Genomic DNA, 23,427 nt, shown 5'->3' with positions numbered 1-23,427 from the left:
ATCAGTATACTCCTACTCTCTGTGAAGACTGTAGCTCTCATAATCACAAAGGAGTCAGGACTGGGGAGCAGTGGTGGTGACGGAGGAAAGAGACCAGTCTCCCACAACTCCCTGGAATCATATCCCTCTTTCCTCTGACTCCCCAAACCGGCCACACCTGGCTGGAGGAAATGGCTGGCTTGCCTTAGTTGAATCTGCCTCTAGCTGCACCCCATCCCAGGAGAAAACATTTTTATGGGGGGGGGGGGGAGAAGAAAGAGGCCATTTCCCACCTCTCCCAGCTCTCCCGGAGCTGCAGATCTTGTACATTTGATTGGATAGCTGATACTGCACCTGGGATGGGGAATTTAGTATCTCCAAACACATGTTGGCTTCCTACCCTTCCCTCTTTAAACCCGATGCTCCTTCCCCAACTCCTGCCATCTTTCCCATCTCAATAGAAGTTGCCACCATCCATCCAGTTGTTTAAGTCAAGAGTTTCAGTCATCCTTGATTCCTCTCTATTCCATCCACCCAACGCAACCCAACGCAACCCAACATCCATCAGCAAGCTCCACCAACTCTAGAGCTAAAAAACATCCTGAATCTGGCCACTTCTCAACCCTTCCGCTGGGCCTACCCTCATCCAAGCCACCAGCATCTCTCTCCTGGGTTGTTGTAACAGCTTCCTCCTTGGCCTCAGACTCTTGCTCCCTTCAAGGAATGACCTATGCAGGGGCCTGGGTGCACTTCTTAAAATCATGTCGACTCCCTGATCAAGAAAGTTCAGAAGGTTTTCTCACTACACTTACCAATTCAACTCCTTTATCCTCCATGGTAACTACTTTCCACTCCCTACCTAGCTCCTCACCTTCTCCTACCTCTCCCTCAACCGTGACCCCCACCCTACCCACTGAGCTCCAGGCACACTGGCTTCTTTCTGTTCCTCAAATACTCTAAGTGATTTCCCCCCTCAGGGCCTCTGCCCCTGCTGTTCCCTCTGCCTGGAATGCTCTTCCCCCAGGTCTTCATGTGGCTGGCTCCTTCTCATCAGCCTTAGTGTCACCTCTGGATCTTTGACATTTTCAATAAAATGTTCGAGGTAAATCCCATTTCAGCAAAGACTTGAGAAGAGAGGGGGTGAAGGGAGTGAGTCACGGGGCCCCCCGGTGAAAGGACAACCCAGGCAGATGGAATGTCCAGAGCGAAGGCCCTGTGCACCGTGTGCCTGAGGGATAGCAAAAAAGCAAGCGTGGCCAGAAGGGGTGAATGGTAAGAGACAGAGTCAGTGTTAAAAAGGTGGAGGTGGGGAAGGAGAGAAGGTCACAGAGGGGCCTTGGAGGCATCTGCAGGGATGTAGGAGTGAACCCTAGAAATGGCACGATCGGACTCACATCTTAAAAAGAATTTCCTGGCTTCTGTGTTGACTGCAGACTGGGGGAGAGGGGTGGTGGGGAAGAACAGAGGTCGGGAGCCGTGGAAGAAAGCTGCTCGGATAATCTAGGGGATGGTGGTGGCTGAGACAAGGGAGGAGATGAGAAGTAGTCTGAAGTGAAGGCCATTAGAGGGAAATGCTGTAAGCCAGGAGCTCCCGGTGGTGGCTGCTGTGTGGGAAGACATGCCCGAAGGAGAAGCCAATGGAGAGGAAACAGAACCAGGAAAAGAGGGGCTGAGATGGGCTCCTGATATCACCACTACAACAGCTACTCCTAAAGATAGTCTTAACTCTTCCCTGATGTGAACACACGAACTTAACGTTTTGACCACTGGGGAAATTTGCTTAGGATGTGAACATAAGATGATATTGAGAAATTATTATTTCATGGCAAAATATTATTTTTAGGGATGTACACCAAAGTATTTAGAGGTGGACTGTCATGGCGTCCGTGCTTTATGTTAAAATGCTTCGGCGTGGAAGGATCAGCTGAGCGAAAAACGAATTCCCTTTGAGGCATAACACAGTTTAAGTCAGGTTTTTAATCTCTCAAATAACCAAAGGGGTTGTTAACATAGGTGCCCGCGACTCGCCGAGGCCTCAGATCCGTTTGGTAACCGAATTGCCAAATCCCCCTACTGGAGAGAAGGCTGCACGCTATATGCAGACATTTTGGGGGAAGAGAAATTGCTCTTTGGTCATACTGAGCTCAGAAAGCCTCCCGGCGGGAAGGGAATTCCAAGGAGGGGCTGGATTAGAAGCAAGGAGGGGCGGGCTAGACCACGGGGCGCTGCTCCCGGGTATCCACCCGGAGAAACCGGCGTTGAACGAGAAGGCCAACTCCCAAAGCCACAGCCGGCACCCACGCCAAAGCCCGATAAGGACTACGTTGCCGGAAATGATGTCAACGGTGCCGGAAATGACGTCAACGTTACCGGAAATGATGCTCTTGCCGTCTCTCATGAAGTCGATGCCGTGGCAGGTCATATTGGGCACGGTGATCCGCAGCAGCTCCCGGTTGGATAGCGTGTGCCACACCCTGATGTCTTTCTTGGCACAGGTGGCAAACAGCTCGGCGGTGCCACTGCAAAGGAGCCACGGCGAGAATAAAGAGGTGCAGCCATACACGACGCATACTGTTTCTTAGAGGCACGTTTGACTCGCCAATGTATTGCACGAGGATATAGGGAAGGACGCCTTTTAGGCTCCACGTATCTCAAAGTCTGATGGCCTTACAGAAACCTTGTGTAAAATGGCATTCAATGCCCACACATCACCTGTGGGCCATCTTTTGTAGCCCTTTCCCCGGGAGGATGGGTTGGGAGGAAGTCGCCCAGAAGGAAAATGTCAATTTCAAAGTCTTTAAATGTCCTGGTGGACAGGAGATCAAATGGGTCTGTGGAATATTGATATTAAGACAAGCTAAACAAAACTTCTCCTGTAAAGTAGATAGTCGTTAACAATTTCAAAGACAAAAATGACACGTGTGCTAGATTGCACGCCTGCAGATAACCTAAAGCATTACTTTGCTTGGTTGTGAGAAAGTATGGGGCTCTGGACAAGGACGTGAACCCAGAGCGATTGGTTTGTCCGCATTTTTTTTTTTTTTTTTTAAAGGACAACTTGTAAATATAGTGAAAAACGCCATGATGTCAAAAATTACAGGTTATTCCAATTTGGATCAGAAAAAGAATACTGGGGTAAAGCCCACCTGCTTTATAGATATGAATTTATAGCTACAGCCTCTGTGGGGGCTGAGCTAACTTCTAGATACAAGGGCTTCTCAAGAAATCTCTACATTTCGTCAAAGGCACATTCAGGAAAAGAGAGTCCCTCTCCCATACACTTTGGAATTAATAAAAAGTGGATCTTTTCTGTATACTTAGCTTTGGGGCTTGGAGAAAAACAATTATGATGTGGGCTAGAAACAATTATAATGTGGGCTAGTTACTTAGAAAGAGCGACTGCTGGAGGGGTGCCTGAGTGGCTCAGTTGGTTAAGCATCTGACTCTTGATTTTGGCTCAGGTCTTGATCCCAGGGTTGTGGGATCAAGCCCCTCATCGAGCCCCGCATTGGGCTCTGCACTGCGTGTGGAGTCTGCTTAAGATTCTCTCTCACTCTTCCTCTGCCCCTCTTCCCCTGCTCACATGTGCTCGCTCTCTCTCTCTCAAAACCAAACAAATAAATAAATAATAATAATAATAAAATAAACTAGAGAGGCTTTATATAGGACACTGCCTTCAGTGAACGACCCCCTCCTGTGAGGAAAGTGAGGTTTTAAAGAGGCATATGGACTCCTTGTGAAAATCAAATATCACAGAATGGGCACACCTAGAGAACTTTCCAAACTCTTCCTACCCTTGATGGACAGTCTACTTTTTCAGGAGTCTAGTCAAGACATTAGCTCTTCAAGGAGCAGACTGTCCCTAGTTTAGGATCTGAAAGGTTAAGTTCCAGAAACAAACAAACTGATTGGATCGAGATGGCGTATCAGGCCCGTGTGCCTCCCGTCTAAAAGCCCATAAAATAAAGACACAGATAAAGATGACAGAGAGAGGGGTAGAGGTAGAAGATGTAGAAGTAGATATGGGAAAGCAGGAGAGATTACCATCAAATAGGCCAGAAATATTGATGACAAAGAGAAATCAGCCAGATAGAATCTGCGAAGAAACAGAACTGGAGAGAAATACAGAATATTAAAATCACGAATAGACGGTACTTCTTGTAATGTTGGGAGCAGTGAAGCCACACTAACCTTCCCACAGACAACAGTTATGAACACTGGATTGAATTCATGACAACAGGGACCCCGAATCCTAAAGACAATGAAGACATTTGAAAGTAAACAGAAATCAAGGAGTGTTCGCTCTTGTAAAAGGGCAACCGGAAAGGGTTCAGAATCATTACTGTGTTTCTGGCTAATTCGAAGGTTAGCCAGCAGTAGCCACACAAAAAGATGGCAGAGAAACCGTAGCCTCACCAGCTACAGATATGCAGAGATCAGAGTTAAGGCCTAGAAAATTAAAAGGGGAAATCGTGACAGCAAGAGACCCACCGGGATAAAACCTAAACTCAGATTATCAACACTGCCCAAATTCCCATCTGGTAGCTAAATTCTAGGTGCATGGGAGAACCCCCAAGAGGAAGAAAAAGCAGAGACCAGAAGGAACTCTACTTTTCTTTTCTTTTCTTTTTAATTCTATTGATTTTTTTTTTTTTTTAAGGATTCTATTTTTGAAGACAGAGCTATATGGGATCAACCTAGGAGGGTTTTTTTTTTTTTTTCCCTTTTTAACTGAATACATTCACCAACTGTGTTCAGCTTGAGTGGCAGAAAGATGGACCTTACAGGCTTAACATATCAGAAGCCAGGGCCTGAGGTCATAAGAACACCTGGAAACTAGGGGAAAATCCCCAGAAGCAAGGAAACCATGGAGAGGATGAGTTTCATCTCTGCACAAATCCTTGGGAGGATGCTAAATTACACAAGCCCATGGGCTTGCCCAGAACCTGTACAAAAAAGTAGCCGTGGGAAGCCATGAAAATGTCAGCTGCTGCATTCTATGAGAAAGATAAAGTTTGCAGTTTGAGTCCAGGCCAAGAATCCTCAGAGAATACTACAGAATTCAGAGTTACTGCATTATATGTAGATGAAGATATGTACGCAGATATACATGTACGTAGATAATATGTCTGTAGATAATACATATATGTCGATAATATGCATTATCTATTATGCTGAGTTTTCAACAAAAAGTAATTAGACATGCAGACAAATAGGAAAATACGAGTCAAGAAAAAGGCAGTCAAAAGAAACTGACTCCAAGTAGATCAAGGTATTGGATTAACAGGCAAAAGACTTTAAAGCAACTATTTAAATTGCATTCAAAGTATTAAAGGAAACTATGATACCAATAAATTAACAAATAGGTAATATCCACAAAGAACTAAAAACTATATTTTATTATACTTATAAATTATTATAATATATACTTATGACAAAGATTTATGACTCTTTTAAAACAAAAATTATAATTTTGTATCAATGGGTTAATAATATGAATAGGTAGGTATACATGAAAACAAAAGCACCAAGAATAAGAATGGGGGTAAGAGAAGTTGTCGCAAAGTTCCCAGACTGCATTTTACTTGAAGTAATTCAACATTAACTCTAAGCAGACTGTGATATGTTAAAAATGTACATCATCATCCTTAGAGCAGCCATTAAAAAAAATTAATGCAAAGATGTATAGGTAGAAAGCCAACAGAGCAATGAAAATGTAACACTAACAACATTTGATTAAAGCAAAAGGTGGAGGGCGCCTCGGGGGGCTCAGTCGGTTGAGCGCCCGACTTCGACTCACGTCATGATCTCACAGTTCGTGGGTTTGAGCCCCGCGTTGGGCCCTGTGCTGATGGCTCAGAGTCTGGAGCCTGCTTCGGATTCTGTGTCTCCCCATCTCTTGGGCCCTCCCATGCTCACGCTCTGTCTGTCTCTCAATAATAAATAAACGTTAACAAAATTAAAAAAAAAAAAAAAGCAAAAGGTGGAAAGAAAGAATAGAAGAACAAAGAACAGATGAGACAAAAGAAAACAAATAACAAAGGAAGATTTAATACTACTAGATCAAAAATTACATTAAGAGTAAATGGACTAAGCATTCTAAATAAAATGTAGAGATTTTTAGACTGGATAGAAAAGCAATAACTAATTACATGCCGTTTCAAGAGAAGAACTTTAAAGATACACTATATTGAAAGTAAAAGTATTTTGTAAAATATATACGAAGAACAACAAAGCTGGGATGAATACATTAATATCTTATTTCAAATCAAAGAGAATTACTGGAAATGAAGAGGGTACACTTAATAATGATTAAAATGTCAATACATTAGATGTGCATATATATATATATATATATATATGCTAATGTACACACACACATACACACACCCTTCAAAAATACATGAAGCAAAAACTGACAGAAATAAAGGAAGAAATCAATGTTCATTGCTTGAGGCTTTAACACACTTCTCTCAGTTAAATGATAAAACTATTGACAAAAAAACTACTAAGGATAAGCTATGTGTGACAGTCACATTAAAAGGTTCCATAGAGAAAAAAATATGACCTCCAAAATACATAATGAATTGTTCCATTTACATGAAGGTCAAAAGCAGGTAAAATGAATCTATGGGGCTAGAAGCCCAGGTAGTGATTCTCTTTAAGGAAAAGGGTAAGGGTAGTGATTGAAAGGGGTGTTTTGGGTGATGGAAATATTCTATTGTTTGACCAGGTGGTAGTCCTATAGGTGTGATATTTCATTGAGGCGGTTACTTATGACTTATATACTTTCTGTAAGTATATTTCAATACAATGTTCATTAAAATACTTTTTATACCTAGCCACATTATCACTGAAATCCGAGGGTAAAACAAAAATATATTCAGATAAGTAAGGACCAAATTTTCTACACACAGACTATCTCTGAAAGAATTACCATCCCCCACCCCTTCCCCCATGAACAACATAGAAAAAAATCAAATAGGGAGATGTGTGAAAGAAAAAGAGGGTGATAAAAGCAAAAAACAAAAGTTATAGTTAAAGCTAAAAGTAATTATTTGTAAAAGATAATAACTATATAATCTGAGTCTAATTCTAATTTTTTTTTTTCAACGTTTATTTATTTTTGGGACAGAGAGAGACAGAGCATGAACGGGGGAGGGGCAGAGAGAGAGGGAGACACAGAATCGGAAACAGGCTCCAGGCTCTGAGCCATCAGCCCAGAGCCTGACGCGGGGCTCGAACTCACGGACCGCGAGATCGTGACCTGGCTGAAGTCGGACGCTTAACCGACTGCGCCACCCAGGCGCCCCAATCTGAGTCTAATTCTAAACAATGTTATCATCAGAGACGGTGAGAGGGAGATAAAATATGCCGAGACTCTTGCTCCTTTGGAAAATATGATATAAATGTTGGTTAACTCTAGTGTTTGAAAGAAAAATAATTTATATTAGAAATTCAAGGGTAAATCACTAAGTGAATAAAAACAAAGTGAATAGTTTCCAAGTCATGGGGAGCAGGGGAGGGGAAGGGAGGACCGAAAAACATGATGGCCACACAGCAAAAGACAAGAAAAGTAAACAAGAAAAAAAGAAACCTTGTTAAATAGAAAATATCTATAAACTCATTTGACATAAATAAGTACGAACAGATCGAATTCTACAGAAGACCAAGACTTACCTAAAATTAAACAATACCAATAGGTTGAAAAAAAGAGACAGTTTCTTTTGCTACAATGCATGTTTCTGTAATGTGTATTAGCTCATATGCAGTTGGCAAAGAGGCACGTGATGGCAGAATATTGCAGAAGTTGCTTTGGTTCATACATATTTTCCCCCAATATATCAATGCTTTGGCGTACAAAGTAATAGCAGCTGAAAACAATGTACATTAACACAGATGAATCAGCAAGGAGAGGAAGCGTGTGTTCCCTTACATGATGCTCATTTACCCCACGTCCTTCCTCTGGGCTGTTTTCTCCACAGCTGGGCGGGGGGAGGGGAGAGGGAGCAAAGCAGGAAGAGGGTACTGACTCTTGATAGGTTTCTTTTGGGGATAATGCGACGTTCTACAATTAGATTATGGTGATGGTTTCACAACTCTGTAATACGCAAAAATGATTGAACTGCACACTCTAAATGGGTAAACTTTATGGTAGGTGAATTATATTTCAATAAAGCTGTTTAAAAAAAAGGAGGTGGGGAGAAAAAGAAGAGTTACAAATCCTGTATTCGAAAAGATAGTTGAAAATCTGCTCTTATAAAAGGCCCCAGGGGCCAAATAATTTTTACCAATTGATTCTACCAAGCTCCTTAGAAAAAAGAGGAAAACAGTGACATGGAAAGAAAATGACCAATCAGTTTTATTTTTTTTTTAATTTTTAAAAAATTTTAAATGTTTATTTTTGAGAGAGAGAGAGAGAGAGAGATCGATCTGCAAGGGGCAGAGATAGAGGGAGACACAGAATCGGAAGCAGGCTCCAGGCTCTGAGCTGTCATGACAGAGCCCAATGTGGGGCTCCAACCCATGAATGTGGGGCTCAAACCCACGAACCGGGAGATCATGACCTGAGCTGAAGTCAGATGCTTAACTGACTGAGCCACCCAGGCGCCCCTGACTAACCAGTTTTCCAAAAAGATCCCCCTGGTAGGAAGCACGAGCCATTTTCACTCTTAGAAACATTTAGAAGAGCCCACTTTCAAGGACTCAGGGAACCCAAAGCACATTTCATGATCGTGAGCAAATTCAAGTTTTGCAAATTCAAGTTCATGCTGAGGAAGGTCAGAGCAAAACCTGTCTGATCAGCTTTGTGGGATGAATGTTGCCAGAGACAAAATGTATTTCAAAAGCAAATCATGGCAAACGACTTTTTTTTGATGTCACAGCTGCTAATGGTTGTTTGTTTCACTTGTTTTGTGTGGGATTTACCAAGAAATCCAGAAGATCACCAAGAGGTCCAGGAGACCTCCTGAGGCCACCACCGTTAAGTATGCCCAATCTAAAAGACCCAGTTGAAAGAAGTTTGAAAAAAGGCACTACTAAGGTTTCTCCAGACAGCATTGCGAAAACAGAAATGTTTCCCTGATGGGCTTATTAGAAAAGCCAACATTCAAAAGAAGCCCAAATTTCAATTGTGAAAACAAATGTAGAGACGTGGTGAAGGTAATAGAAATAATTATTGTTAAGAATTCTTATTAAATAATAAGAAAATACCAGTATTATATTTATAATTATTACTGTAATTTATGATATTAAATTACAATTGCTATTAGGATAACTGACTCTAATCGAAAACCTTAAGGACAAAAAAAAAATCCCAATTATGTTAATGGATGTTGAAAATGCATTAACATGATAAAACCACACTTCCTGGCACACTGTGTCAGACCTCCATGTTTTCATTGATGTTAGGAGCAAAAGTCCTTTGCTCTTCTACTTACAATGGAAAGACAACGTCCTGGACAGCTTCAAAGTGACAGGTTGCAATGAGAGTCTCTTTGAAATCCGTGAAGTTGACCCGATAAATGTGGGATTCTTCCGTTCCTACAAAAAAGTGGTGTCCTTCCCCTCGAAGGGTGATAGAAGTGATGCCACCTTGTAACTGGATTTTCCTTTCAGGAGAAGCAAGAAGGTGGAGTCACTCAATCAGGGAGTATTTATTACAGAGGATACAAATCAGGCATATGACCTGGGACATAACTTCAGGGAGGTGACGCGATCGGAGAGGCAGGAGTGACTCACAATATTGGGTGCCCGTGGTCAGCAGAGGGAGAGGCCAGCATGGTTTATGATAGTCGGGGGCAGAGGAGGGGGCTTCCTCAGCAACAGAGAGTCTAAAATGGGTTGTGAAACACTGGCAGGATCTGGATAGAGGGAACATTCCAGGCAGGCAATGCGCACAAACCACCATGGCAGTCGAATACTTTATTAATGCCATTTCTGGGAAGTAATCCTAAAACTGGGGGAGGGGAGAAGCCTTGATGTCAAAGGATGTTATTATAACCTTAACGAAAAGAGAAAAAAAGTTGGAACTATTTAATAATAACGGAATGGTTAAATCGTCTATGGGACGGCAACTTCTCAAAGATATTTGCCTAGCCAGTAAAGCCATGTTGAAACGTTTATGGAGTATATGTATATTTTACCACAGTTTTTTAAAAAACAGTAACATTGAAAATGTTGATGATGCTCGCCTTAAGTAAAAATAAACCAGAAAATAGAATTTCATACACAAAATAAGTACAATTATTTCAAAATGTGTACGAAGAACGCAGACCGGGAGAAGTAACAAGATGTTAGCGGTGACTATCTTCACCAGAACTTTCAGGGACTGTTTTCTCTTCTTCCCCATTTCAGATCCTTCTGTTTCCCAAATGTTTAACAAGTATGAACTTAAAAAAAAAAAAGAGAGCAGAAAAATGAATGAGGCCCTAAAAACCCAATCTTGCTCTGCAACCGATTTAGTTTTAACAATCAGAATGTAACAGGGGTTCTTGTGCAAGGGATCAGCGTGGGAAACGCAGTGTTTCACAAAGATCCATTTGTTGGTGGGATGCAGAACGGTTAATGAAGAAAGGATTGACCCCAAGTCACATGCCGGATTCTTCACTAACTAGATAGAGCTCTGCGACTCTGGATACATCGCCAGAAATCCCCGGGCCTCAGTCCATTCAACCGCAGAATAATTTCTCCTCTGCAGGGTCTCAGTGAGGATTAGAGATAATGGAGGTCATGTACATGAGGCCATGGAGGGCAGCCAATAGAAATACTGGCTATTGGCATGTGGGCTCCCTAGAAGACAAGGTGAAGGCCAGGGCTATGTGGGGTGAGGCCAGGGGTCCCTGAACTCCGGCAGTCTGCTTCATCATAATACCTTCCTGACTTCTCACGGGAGCTACTTTCTTAACCCACGAAAACCCAAGGAGGTAGAAATTACCGCATCCAAGGGGAGGCTATCCTGTCACACAAGGTTAGTTTGGAGGCTTACACAGCACAGACCCTGTAATAAGTGCCTTGAATCTAACCATCTTCGTTACAATGGGGACATCACGTCTGTGTATTCAAAACAAGGTGCTAGAAAACTAGGGGGTTCATTTTCTTATACTCACTCCATGTATCCAGAGTCTAGCCAACGCTGCCCTGGAGTAGCCTCCCTCTCTTGGTCCCCTTCACACAAACATAAAACCGGTCCCCATATGTTCTCAAGAAGACCTATCCGGGGGGCACTGAATTTAAAATTGCTACCTGTCCCCTCTCTCTTCAAACCCTAGTCCCCCCTTCCTGTATCTCCAACTCCATTTGTCTCCACGGTTCTCACCAGCCTTCAATACGATGTAATTCCTTGTTTACTGTGTTACTGACCGTCTTTTCCCTCCTGCTGCAACACCAGCTCCACGAGAGCAGGGACTTTTCCCTTCATTTCTGTTTGCTTTGTTCGTTGCCGTACCCCAAGCGCACCCAGAATAGCACCAGGTACCTAGTGAATGCTCGGCACAGATCTGTCCGAATGAAGACAGCTGATGCACTTCCTACAATCCTGTAGCTCCCTTGGGGCTGTGCCGAGGCCACAGGGAGCGTATCTAGGACCATCTGATTTTGCTGAAACTCCGTTCAAGTTCTGCCTCTGCCCCTCTGCCCACTACCCCCGTGGGATCGCCCCCTTCTCTGACGTCCTTTGTAACATATCTATAATACGTTTTACTTTATCTGGACTATGAGATTTGTGTATACATATTATCTTGTATTCTGAGGACTTTTTCGTACGTGTAGAACTTATCCCCAAACCAGACTCTAAGTTCTGGAAGGACAAAGACCATATCTTACTTTCTTTATGTTTTAATAGCATCTGGCACACTGGTTTGGACAGAGGGGCTCAATGAACACCTACTAAGGACAATGGATAAAGTTTTCTTGCGTTTCATTTTAATTGGATAATCCATAAAGAGTACATGGTGGAGTATCTACTACAAAGAAGTAGCTGGTGAAGGTTGGCTATTTGTATCAAGACTTGTACTCAAACGAATAGTAGTAGTCATACCGGCAGAGTGCCTGACGCATAATAGGTACGCATGGCATCAGAAATTCTACGGAATCCGCAAATTTTCAAAGTTTGAAATTTGAGGTTATTGGCTGGGTATCTTTATAACCGCGTCTTATCTGCCGTCATGGCTCCATGTATCAAGTGAAATCATAATTTATGTGTTTATTAGAAGGGCAGTATACCCCTTTGGGTCATCGGGGGCTACTTTGTCTCGATTCAACACGAGCTATTGTCTTTTCACCGGCAACGAAATCATCGGTTGTGATTCCAGCCGCTCGTTTTCACAGTAAGATGCAACTCTTTTACCAGATACGACTTTGCCAATATCTCACAGCCCCTGGCTTTACGCAGACCTCCCGCTGGTGGGTCTTTCCCCATCCCAACCCCATGGAGTCTGGAACTTACTTGATGGGTTTGTAGCTGGGGCTTTTACAGAAGACCAGCAATCCGGCTCCGGAACCCACCAACAACCCCCCCATCTTCAGGCACTTGATGGTGGACACTCCCTGTTGGGGGAGAAACAGCACTGAGAGAAAGGCCAAATGGTTTCATCGGGAAGAGTCAGTGTGTGGCCTGGGACGAGGGATGGCCAGGGGGTTATGTCAGTGCTGGCATGTGTTGTCTAGAGAAAGCTCATGAAGGGATCGCCTGGGATGCACCCCTGGGCTGGACACAAGGGCCCAGTGCCAACAACGAGCCTACGTGCCGGAAGTAGCCTTCCCGGTCTGGCAAGGACCAAGCATGCTTCACCAAACTTCCTCCCTGTAAAGCCAGCTGTGCGTTTTGAATGCATCAAACATAAATACTTTACATCCACTCACATGGAGTGAGAGCAGGAGATGGAAAGACAGCCACACAAGCAGCCACTGTTTTCACCAGAATTTAATTCTTTTTTTTTAATGTTTATTTAATTTTGTGTGAGAGGGAGAGAGAGAATGTGTGAGTGGGAGAGGGGCAGAGAGGGAAGGAGAGAGAGAATCCCAAGCGGGCTCCACACTGTCAGCGCAGAGCCCGACGCGGGGCCCGAACCCACAAACTGTGAGATCGTGACCCGAGCAGAAGTCGGACGCTCAACCGACTGAGCCGCCCAGGTGCCCCCAGAACTTAATTCCTACACTTATAACTCTTATAACCCCTCATTGTTTGGTGACTATATTTTCTGAACTAAAGCATGCAGTATATAACCTTACCAACGATAGGACGTATTTAAACTCAAAGCCATCTTCGAAGTTTGGGGAGATTGGATGGTTATTTTACAGCACCCACTGTGAAGTTCTGATTTTAAAATGTGTATGACCAACATTTCATGGTAAAGCTTTTGGTAATAGTACAGCTAGTGACTTTTTTCAGGCTTGTCTTAACAAACTTTGACCATCATAAAACAAATATCATGTCCCTTCGAGTTACATTACGTTGAGTTCTGCCTGTTCTGGTTCAAAAAGCATTTCATGTTGGAGAGGAAAAAGCAAGGTTCCAGAATATGAAGGCATGGAGCAGAATTATGTGGCTCCCCCTCCCCCTGTCTGGCTGCCCCAGTTCCAGAAGCACTGTGGGAGGACAAGTCAATAAATGCCTGGCCCGTTGTCCAGGGAGATGACCCAGGAGTGAATATTCTTAGCATGTGTCTGGGGACTTGGGGAAGCAAGAGATAAAGTGTTCAACAGGGCCTCAAAGTGTGATTTCTTTTTTCTTTTTTTATATTTTTAATTTTTTAATGTTTATTTTTGAGAGAGAGAGAGAGCGAGCGTGAGCAGGGGAGGGGCAGAGACGGAGACACAGAATCCGAAGCAGGCTCCAGGCTCCGAGCTGTCAGCATGGAGCCCCACATGGGGCTGGAATCCATGAGGCTGAAGATCATGACCCAAGCCAAAGTCAGATACCTAACTGACTGAGCCACCCAGATGCCCCTAAGTAGATTTTCAAAATGGGTTACTGCCCAAGATCACATAATATTCCAAACAAATGTGTTCAGTGATACTTCCTATCCCTTCATCCCGTAAGAGTTATGTAAGAGTTCCGGGATGCCTGGGTGGCTCGGCCGGTTGGCTGAGCATCCGACTCTTGATTTTTGGCTCAGGTCATAATACCAGGGTCGTGGGATCGAGCCCCACATGGGGCTCTGTACTGACAGCGTGGAGAGCCTGCTTGGGATGCTTCCTCTCCCTCTCTCTCTGCCCCTCCCCTGCTCTCTCTCTCTCTAAAATAAAAAACAAAAAGAATTACTTTCTTTCTATTTGTATAAGAGGCATCTTAGAATCATTTCTTTATGGAATTTACCGTCAGGCTTAAATGGTTAGGAGTAAACCATCCACAGTGCACTATGCAAGGCACGTAGGTACCAAAAGCTTGAGAAACATGAAGACGGCCAACAATTTTTTTTTTGGGGGGGGGAAATGTGGTTAGATCCCAAGTGCTGGGGGAAGAGGGTGCAAAAAATATCCAGATCAGTACTTTTCACACGTTTTATGGGGCCCTCTGGCAGTATCTCAGGAGTTGGAAACAGCAGGGTTCTGAGCCTTGCTCTCCTTGAACTGATCTGCGTTGGCTTTTATCTGTTTAACATACTGGAATCTGCCTCCTAAAAATAACTTGGACAACATTATCGAGACTACATCTTGATCTTCTGTGGCATTATTTCTAAACCCTTCTCTACCCGTACTATAGCTTTTTCTCACTCTTAGGCATGTCCTTGGAAACTTGAGTATTATTAAAAACAACAACAACAACAACAAAACTTGAGTATTATTAAATGGCTGCATGATTAAGGAAACCCTAACATCTTCCCAGAACATGGTTCAGGATTCCAAGTCTTCTCGGGAATATCTGCTGAGTGGATAAGTATCTAAGCTTAGTTAGGACCATCTGCTCTCAAATGCAAAGATTAGTGGAAACAGCCCTTGTTAACTTTCTGGGGGTACTGAAAACAGCCGCGCTTACTCTGTGAAACTCTCCTTTGATCGCATTATATTTTATTTTGGTTTAGATATCAAAGTCTTTCTGGACTTTCAGCCAGAATTGTTAGGAATCCTGCAAATATAAAAATCGACAGCTTCTCGGGGCGCCTGGGTGGCTCAGTCGGTTAAGCGTCCGACTTCGGCTCAGGTCATGATCTCGTGGTTGGTGAGTTCAAGCCCCGCTGTGCTGACAGCTCGGAGCCTGCAGCCTGCTGCGAATTCTCGTGTCTCCCTCTCTCTCTGCCCCTCCCCTGCTCATATTCTGTCTCTCTCTGTCTCTCAAAAATAAATAAATGTTTAAAAAAATTTTTTAAAAATCGACAACTTCTAGGTCTTGCTTATGACTTACGGTGCTGGCTGGAGTTAAAATCTAAGACTAGTTATTAGATTGGGACAAAAATTACACGCACATGCATGTCTATATGTGGTATTATAGATCAAAAAGCACATTTCTCTTATATATGGTAACAGGGCTGTCGAAATGTTGGCAGCAACGTGGTTATAAATCACAGAGCCGCAGGCCCTGTGCTTGGAAGGTCTGATTCCCTAACTGAGGATGCTGACAAATACGTTTGCTCAGGGAAGAAGTTTATGCACCTTGCAAATTTCGGCGTGGCCTTCGGTACAACATACACTTTTTCTTTTGAATGCAGACTCTTAATGTAGGTCTGTGCTACCAGTGGAGGGAGGAAATCACCGGAAAAGAGCAGGGCAGAGCAGACTCTGGGGGTCTCTACTCACCAGGCTGAATTTGTCCTTCGCAGGCCCAGTGTCCGCCAACAGCTTGGTCCTTGGGTTCATTTTCAGAATATCTCCAGTTGTGGTACCAAGGTAGAAAAAGCTATCATCGACGGCAATCTGATCAGAGAGGAGGAGGGACGTAAAGACAGGTGTTTTTTTCTCAGCGATGCCCGTGGGCCCTGATCAGGGATGGGACGAACTTTCTCTGAGGCCCCATAAAGACCTCCAAAGGTGCTCACGGCTACTTCAATTTCTGCAGACTCTACGATGGGTAAGAACAGCCTCAGGGGGGTGGGAGGGTGGGGGGCAGAATTAGGGCCAGACTCAGAAATGGAGGAAATATGTGAGTCCAGTTAGCCTGTGCGTTTCCGGGGGAAGCCTATAGTGTCTGGCGTTAGATCCACATGCGTAGATATCCCGCCAGCTCCGGTTCCGGAGATGCCTCTGTAGGGCTCCTGGGATGAAGGTTTGCTCCTCCAAAGAGAATGTGTATTTGCTTTATCTCATATTTTCCAAAGTCTGTCTGTATAAAATGAGGACGCATTGCCTAAAGAGAAATAAGTCCATGGGGAAGGGAGTCATCTGTGTGAACGCATGCGTCCACATTAAAAACATAGGAATAATTCCTCTTTATAGAAGAGACTGCATTTCAACCATGAGTGTCACTGTTGGGGACTTTCTTTCCAGTGGTGGAAGCAAGAAACAGTGGCATGGGAGTGTGCTGCGGCTTCTGAATGCCTCCTGGCCACACGGCTTCTGTCTAGGTGAGGCGGGTTTCTGGGGTCTGATGGAAGCCCCAGTCCCGGTAAAATGAGACCTTCCCGGAGCTGTGTCTGGGCAGTGAGTCTCTCCCTCACCTGTGCTTCCTCAATCAGCATCCCTTATGTCCAGATCTCACCTGCCTACCCCCAGCCCAAGGTACACACACTTACGTATGTGTGCACGTGAGCTGGCACACACACACACGCACACACGCACACACCCCTTGGAATGTGTACCAATGGTTACAGACAGTAACACTTAAGAGTCATACTTACTGTAATACACATGACTATTCTTTTCATCTGACCGGTCTGGCACTCCGTTGGCCAGATTTTTCTATTTGGGAGATCCAGTTCCCATACTCGAATTGTCCCGCTGTGGAAGAGAACCCCAAGCAAATGGATACCCACGTAAGAGCCTCTTCATATCTTCTCTGTTTTCTGTATTCCCCCTGAAGAGGCAGCTAAGGGGGACAGAACGGGGTATTGCTGAGGGTTTGCTAGGCCCAGGGTTCTCCTTAAAATCTTCCACTCGACCCTTCCAGCCACCCTCTGAGTAGTTTTTCGGATCCCGCCGCTGTCCAAATGAGAAAACGCAGAGCCCGAACACCAGCAGAGCAAGGATTCACACCCAACGAGCGCTCTGTCCACTGCAGTGAGAGCAAACAGAAATGCCAAAAACTAAACAAATGAAGAGCAAACCAGGGGCGCCTGGGCAGCTCGGTCGGTTCAGCGTCTGACTCCTGATTGCGGCTCAGGTCGTGATGTCGTGGTTCGTGGGTTCGAGCCCCCTCTGGGTTCATAGTGCAAGGCCTGCTTGGGATTCTCTCTCTCTCTCTGCTCTGTTCATGCTTTCTCTCTCAAAATAAATAAATAAAATAAAAAGAGAGGGCAAACCAGAGTTCCCTAAGTATGTTTCTTTTTTTTTTTTAAGTTTATTTATTAAAAAAAAATTTAGGTTTATTTATTTTTGAGAGAGAGAGAAAGAGAGAGAGAGAGCAGGGAAGGGGCAGACAGAGGGAATCCCAAGCAGGCTCCACGTGGTCAGCATAGAGCCTGACGCGGGGCTTGATCCCACGAACCATGAGATCATGACCTGAGCCAAAATCAAGAGTCAAATGTTTAACCGACTAAGCCACCCAGGCGCCCCACTAAGTATGTTTCTTTCAAGGTCTGCAGTTGTGAGGAAATATTTTCAAGAGCAAGTACTTCATTAGGGAGAATCCTGTCTTCATGAGAAAGGAGACTAAGTAACCAAAGGCCAAACGAAATCAGTACCTGACACGAGATTTGGCATATAACTGGCATTTACTCATTACATATTGAGCTAATCTGAATTTGTAACTGTAGAAACATATTGCGAGCAACATCAGAGCTGAAGCTAACAGTTGAAGGCAGGAAAGATTAATTTAAAAATAGATTGATGGGGGGGGGCACCTGGGTGGCTCAGTCGGTTGAGCGTCCGTCTTCGGCTCAGGTCACGATGTCATAATTCGTGAGCTTGGGTCCCTCATCGGGCTCTGTGCTGACAGCTTGGAGCCTGGAGCCTGCTTCAGATTCTGTGTCTCCCTTTCTCTCTCTGCCTCTCCCCTACTCACACTCAGTCTCTCTCTCTCTCTCTCTCAAAAATAAACAAGCATTTAAAAAAAAAAAAAAAAGATGGATCAGGGAGACTGACTGGCCGCATCAGTACAGCATGTGACTCTTGATCTCAGGGTCATTGGGCACATGGGGCGTAGAGATTACTTAAGTAAGTCAACCTTAAAAGAAAATAAAAATAAAAAAACAAAAATAGATCAAGTTCAGCTTTCTTTTTTTTTTTTTTTTTTTTTTTTTTTTTTTTTTAGCTTCCAGAGTTAGGCACATAGTAAGTGCTTAAGAAGTATTTTGAGGGGCGCCTGGGTGGCGCAGTCGGTTAAGCGTCCGACTTCAGCCAGGTCACGATCTCGCGGTCCGGGAGTTCGAGCCCCGCGTCGGGCTCTGGGCTGATGGCTCAGAGCCTGGAGCCTGTTTCCGATTCTGTGTCTCCCTCTCTCTCTGCCCCTCCCCCGTTCATGCTCTGTCTCTCTCTGTCCCAAAAAAAATAAATAAATAAACGTTGAAAAAAAATTAAAAAAAAAAAAAAAGAAGTATTTTGAATACTTTCTTATTTGAATACAAATCTATTTCTTGTTCCAATACATACTTTGCGTACTTTCAAAATTAAAAAAAAAAAAATCAGCTTTTCCATGGCCTTCCTGGTAGATGTCACTTGGACATCAAATTGGAATTTGCAGGATCTCTCATGAGGGATGATATAGTGGAGTATCTGAAATAGGGACCATCATGGAGGATATCATGGGTGCCATACCAGAAATCTTAACGCAGGAGTCCTTACTTGTTCTCGGCTATCACTGTCACATGCAACCACAGCAGACCTAGAATACAGATTGTCCTTAAAAAATTTGCTGGGGGTGGGGCGGGGGTGGCGCCTGGGTGGCTCAGTCGGTAAGCCTCCCACCCTTGATTTAGGCTCAGGTCATGATCTCATGGTTCGTGAGTCTGAGCCCCACTGACAGTGCACATCCTGCTTCGGAATCTCTCTCTTTCTCCCTCTCTCTCTGCCCCTTCCCCTCTCAGGTGTCTCTGTCTCTCTGAAAATAAATAAATAAACTTAAAAATATTTATATTTTTTTCATTTGCAGGGCAGGGAGAGAGGGAGGGGAAGGGGGAGGAGGGGGACAGGGAGAAACAGGGAGAGGGAGAAAGGTGGAGGGGAGGATGAGGGGGGAAGGAGGAGAAGGGAGGGGGAGGAGGGGCAGGGGAAGGAAGGACGAGGGGGAGGGGAAGGGGGGAAAGGGGCTTCAATTCAAGTTTCGGCTCCTGGAGTAAGCGTGTCCATGGACACCAGCAGCTGGACCCTCAGGAAACAAGGACCCCAACGAAGAAGCCCTGCGTGGTGGTGAGTTGCCTCTGAAGACAGGGGTAGGACACGGGCAGCTGCTTCAGGCTCAGGGCGCTCTCCTAGTGAGATTCGCTCCCCAGGGGCTGGTTTCCATTCGGCCAGCCAGTTTCATGGCCAGGAAGTAAACGCGTGCACACACATAATTACCCCGGAACAAAGGCGGGCTGCGTACCCCAGGGTGGGGGCTGGAAATGGCTGAGACGTAGGGCAGGACCACTTCTTTGATCTGGCTGAAAAGTAGCCAGTGACGTCACAGATGGGAGCCGACAGTGGGGTTGAAAAAGATAGTTCCGCCCAACAGGTACCTCGACCCCACTGCGTTCAGAGCTTTTTTTTTTTTTTTTTTTTTAATTGGTTGTTTATTTTTGAGAGAGAGAGACAGAGCATGAGCACGGGAGGGGCAGAGAGAGAGACACACAGAATCTGAGCCAGGCTCCAGGCTCTGAGCTGTCAGTGCAGAGCCCCACGCGGGGCTCGAACTCACAAACCGCAAGATCGTGACCCGAGCCAAAGTCGAATGCTTAACCAACCGAGCCACCAGGCGCCCGACAGCTTTTCGACCTCTGAACTGACACACCACATTAGAGAGGATGCTTTTGTGCGGACTTCACCTCAAACTCCAAGCAGGGCCCTGTTGGTGAATCTGTAAATTAACTTCTTCTGTTAGACAGATGCTGGCCTCTGGCTTGGTCCCCATTGGCTGGTGACAAGCTGTCACTGCTGGAAATGATCTCACGTGGCTAAAAATCAAACACCTGAGGGCTCCTGGCACAGTTCATTCGCAAACTCTCCTTTCAGGAGGCCTAACTCGAGAGCAGGTGCTAAGAAACGTCAACCTGTAAGCCAATCTGTGCATTCCGGCACATTCCCCTGGGAGCATGCATCGTAGGGCGTGTTAACGTTATCAGTGACAAGTAACCGGAACCTGAAATCAATTCAGCGGGAAAGCAGACCCTTCTCGGGGGGAAGCACGGAATGCTCAACTAACCGGTGTTTAAAAGACTTTCAGTTCAAAGGATGTTTAAGGACTGCAGCGTCACGCAAATTTACGACGGAAGGGAATTTGCCGGGACGAATACTATGTTCCTCCCCAAACTCGAGTGGCCGTGCTTTCTGCACAAGCAAACGCAGTTCTGAAACGAGTTCTGAAAACGCCGACCGCAGACACGTACTTTCCGGCAGTAACGAACATCTCGTCTCGGCACCTCGAGAAGATCACTGTCGTGGCATTCCCCACGTTGAGGCCGGCCGCCGGGCTGCCGCAGATGGCTTCTCTCTTGACTATGTTCCACACCACCACACTGCCAAAACGAGAGGGACCGAAAAAGTCAGGGGAAGACAGGCTCTCACGGTAAGAAACAGTTTTTTGTTTTCTTTTGTTTTTTTTTTTTTAATTTTATGTATTTTTATTTATTATTATTATTTTTTAGTGGTTCTAGAAAGGAAAAAAAAAAGGTTACTTACAAAGGAACAAAAGAATTGACCCCCTTCCCCCACTAGATGTCTCCTCCATCACGCTGGGTATTAGAAGATTAGCGGGTGACACTGAAAATGTTTTGAAGGAAGATGGTAATGAGGCTAAAAACCAGTGATCCCACCAGTGAAGTCTGATGCTAAAATAAAGACATTTCCAGGGGCGCCTGGAAGCATCCGACTGCAGCTCAGGCCATGATCTCACCGTTCATGAGTTCGAGCCCTACATCGGGCTCTGTGCTGACAACCCAAAGCCTGGAGCTTACTTCAGATTCTGTATCTCCCTCTCTGTCTCTGCCCCTTCCCCGCTCCACTCTCTCTTTCTGTCAAAAATAAACACTAAAAAAACAAAAGACATTTGCAGATAGCCAAGGCATAAACGTTTACCACCCATTTGTCTCATGTAAAACAAAAGTTCCTAGGAGAAGTATTCCAGAACAGAATAATGCGATGAAGAGGACGGATGACATAAGGCACTGTTCCCAAACTTGAATGTGCATCAGAATCACTTGGAGGGCTTGTTCAGACAGAGGCTGCCGGGAATCACCCCGAGAGCTTCTGATTCAGCAGGTCTGGGGTGGGGCCTGAGGTCTCGCTTTTCTAAAAGGTCCCCAGTGATGTCGATGTTCCTGGTCTGGGGACCACACTGTGAGAAGCACCGCTTTGGATCCCAGCTCCTTCTTTCTGGGTGTAATCACACAACGTAGTCCTAAACTGAATGTGTTCAGACAATAATACTAAAAATGCTGGGGAACACCGGAATCAAAATATTAAAGAAAAAGAAGGCTAATGTTACAAACTCTGTTAACGCAAAAGTATGTCTAGCTATGCTTCCCCAATTTTCTACACGTAGAAGGTATTATCACAGGCGCTCTAAAATCAAGGTATAACCAAGATTGGTAGGAATGAGGAGGTAGGAGGTGGTGTAAGAGCCATAATTTTTTTTCTTGGTAGGAAATCGATAGATACCATCTGAAGTGGAAAACTTGAGAGAAATATCACTTAAAAAGTCAAAAAGTTATAATGATAAGTAGGTAATCTTCTCCAAAAAAGACTCTTAAAACCAAGTACATCATACCTAAAAGAAATGAAAACATACATCTACATCAAATCTTGTACATGAGTCTTCATAGCAGCATTATTACCAATAGTCCAAAAGTGGGGAAGACCCAAAGCCCCACCCACTAGGAGCGCCTGAGTGGTTCAGTCAGCTAGGCGTCCGACTTCAGCCCGGGTCACGATCTCACGGTTCGTGAGTTCGAGCCCCGCATCAGGCTCTGTGCTGACAGCTCGGAGTCTGGAGCCTGCTTTGCATTCTGTGGCTTCCACTCTCTCTGCCCCTCCCCCTGTCACCCTCTGTCTCTGTCCCTCTCTCAAAAATAAATAAACATAAAAAAATAAAACAAAATAAACAAAGCCCCATCCACTGATGGATGAAGAAAATGTGAAGAAAATAATACAACGGGATATTATTTGACAATAAAGAGAGTGAAGGATCGACACATGCCACAGCATGGATGGGCCTGGAAAACATTATGCTTAATAAAAAAAATCAGCTACAAAAGGCCACATATTATATTATCCCATTCATGTGAAACACGGAGAATGGGCAAATCTCTGGAGACAGAAAGTGGATCAGTGGTTGCCTGGGGCTGAGGGAGTAGTGGGGGAGCGGGAACGGGGAGTGACTGTTAGCGGGTGTAGGGTCTCTTTTTGGAGTGTTTAAAAATGCCCTAAAACTTTATGAAACTCTTGGTTTCGGTTCAGGTTGTTACCTCACGGTTTGTGAGTTCGAGCCCCTCGTTGGGCTCTATGGTGATGGTGTGGAGCCTGCTTGGGATTCTCTCTCTCAATCAACCTATGATAAAGGAAACAAGAATACACAATGGATAAAAGACAGTCTCTTCAACAAATGGTGTTGGGAAAACCGGACAGCTACGCGACACGCGAAAGAACGAAACTGGACCACCTTCTTACGCCATGCGCAAAAGTAAATTCAAAATATATTAAAGACCTAACTGTGAGGCCTGAACCATAAAACTCCTTCCTAGAAGAAAACACAGGCAATAGTCTCTTTGACAGCGACCATGGAAACGTTTTTCTAGATCTGTCTCCTCTAGCAAGGAAATAAAAGCAGAATTAAAACTACTGGGACTAAAGCACCAAAGCAAAAAGCTTTTGCGCAGTGAAACCATCAACAAAACAACAAAGCAACCTACTGAATGGAAGAAGGTATTTGCAAATGACGTATCCAGTAAGGGGTCCAAATATATAAAAAATTTATACAACTCAACACCAAAACAACAACAACAACAACAAAAACAAATTTAAAAATGGGCAGAGAATCTGAATAGACATTTTTCCAAAGAAGACATAAAGATGGCCAACAGGGGCGCCTGGGTGGCTCAGTTGATTAAGCGGCTGACTTCGGCTCAGGTCATGATCTCACGGTCCGTGAGTTCGAGCCCCGCGTCGGGCTCTGTGCTGACAGCTCAGAGCCTGGAGCCTGTTTCAGATTCTGTGTGTCTCCCTCTC

General features: G+C 44.6%; 1 protein-coding gene across 2 annotated transcripts in view; it reads right to left on the bottom strand.

Moving 5' to 3' along the window:
- Positions 1-23,427, bottom strand: part of CFAP52 (cilia and flagella associated protein 52) — a 39,828-nt gene that overhangs the window by 6,034 nt on the left and 10,367 nt on the right. For both annotated transcript variants that reach the window (XM_032591163.1, XM_032591164.1), the window contains exons 4-9: positions 20,592-20,720; positions 16,752-16,851; positions 15,715-15,831; positions 12,425-12,525; positions 9,420-9,590; positions 2,350-2,498 (exon numbers count right to left, since the gene is read on the bottom strand). In XM_032591163.1, coding sequence (XP_032447054.1) covers positions 2,350-2,498; positions 9,420-9,590; positions 12,425-12,525; positions 15,715-15,831; positions 16,752-16,851; positions 20,592-20,720 — 767 coding nt within the window. The remainder of the gene's footprint in view (positions 1-2,349; positions 2,499-9,419; positions 9,591-12,424; positions 12,526-15,714; positions 15,832-16,751; positions 16,852-20,591; positions 20,721-23,427) is intronic.

This window comes from Lynx canadensis, chromosome E1, assembly GCF_007474595.2.
Source record: "Lynx canadensis isolate LIC74 chromosome E1, mLynCan4.pri.v2, whole genome shotgun sequence".
Classification (NCBI taxonomy): domain Eukaryota; kingdom Metazoa; phylum Chordata; class Mammalia; order Carnivora; family Felidae; genus Lynx; species Lynx canadensis.
Note: the sequence above shows the minus strand (reverse complement) of the source record. Positions and strands in the feature narration are given on the sequence as shown.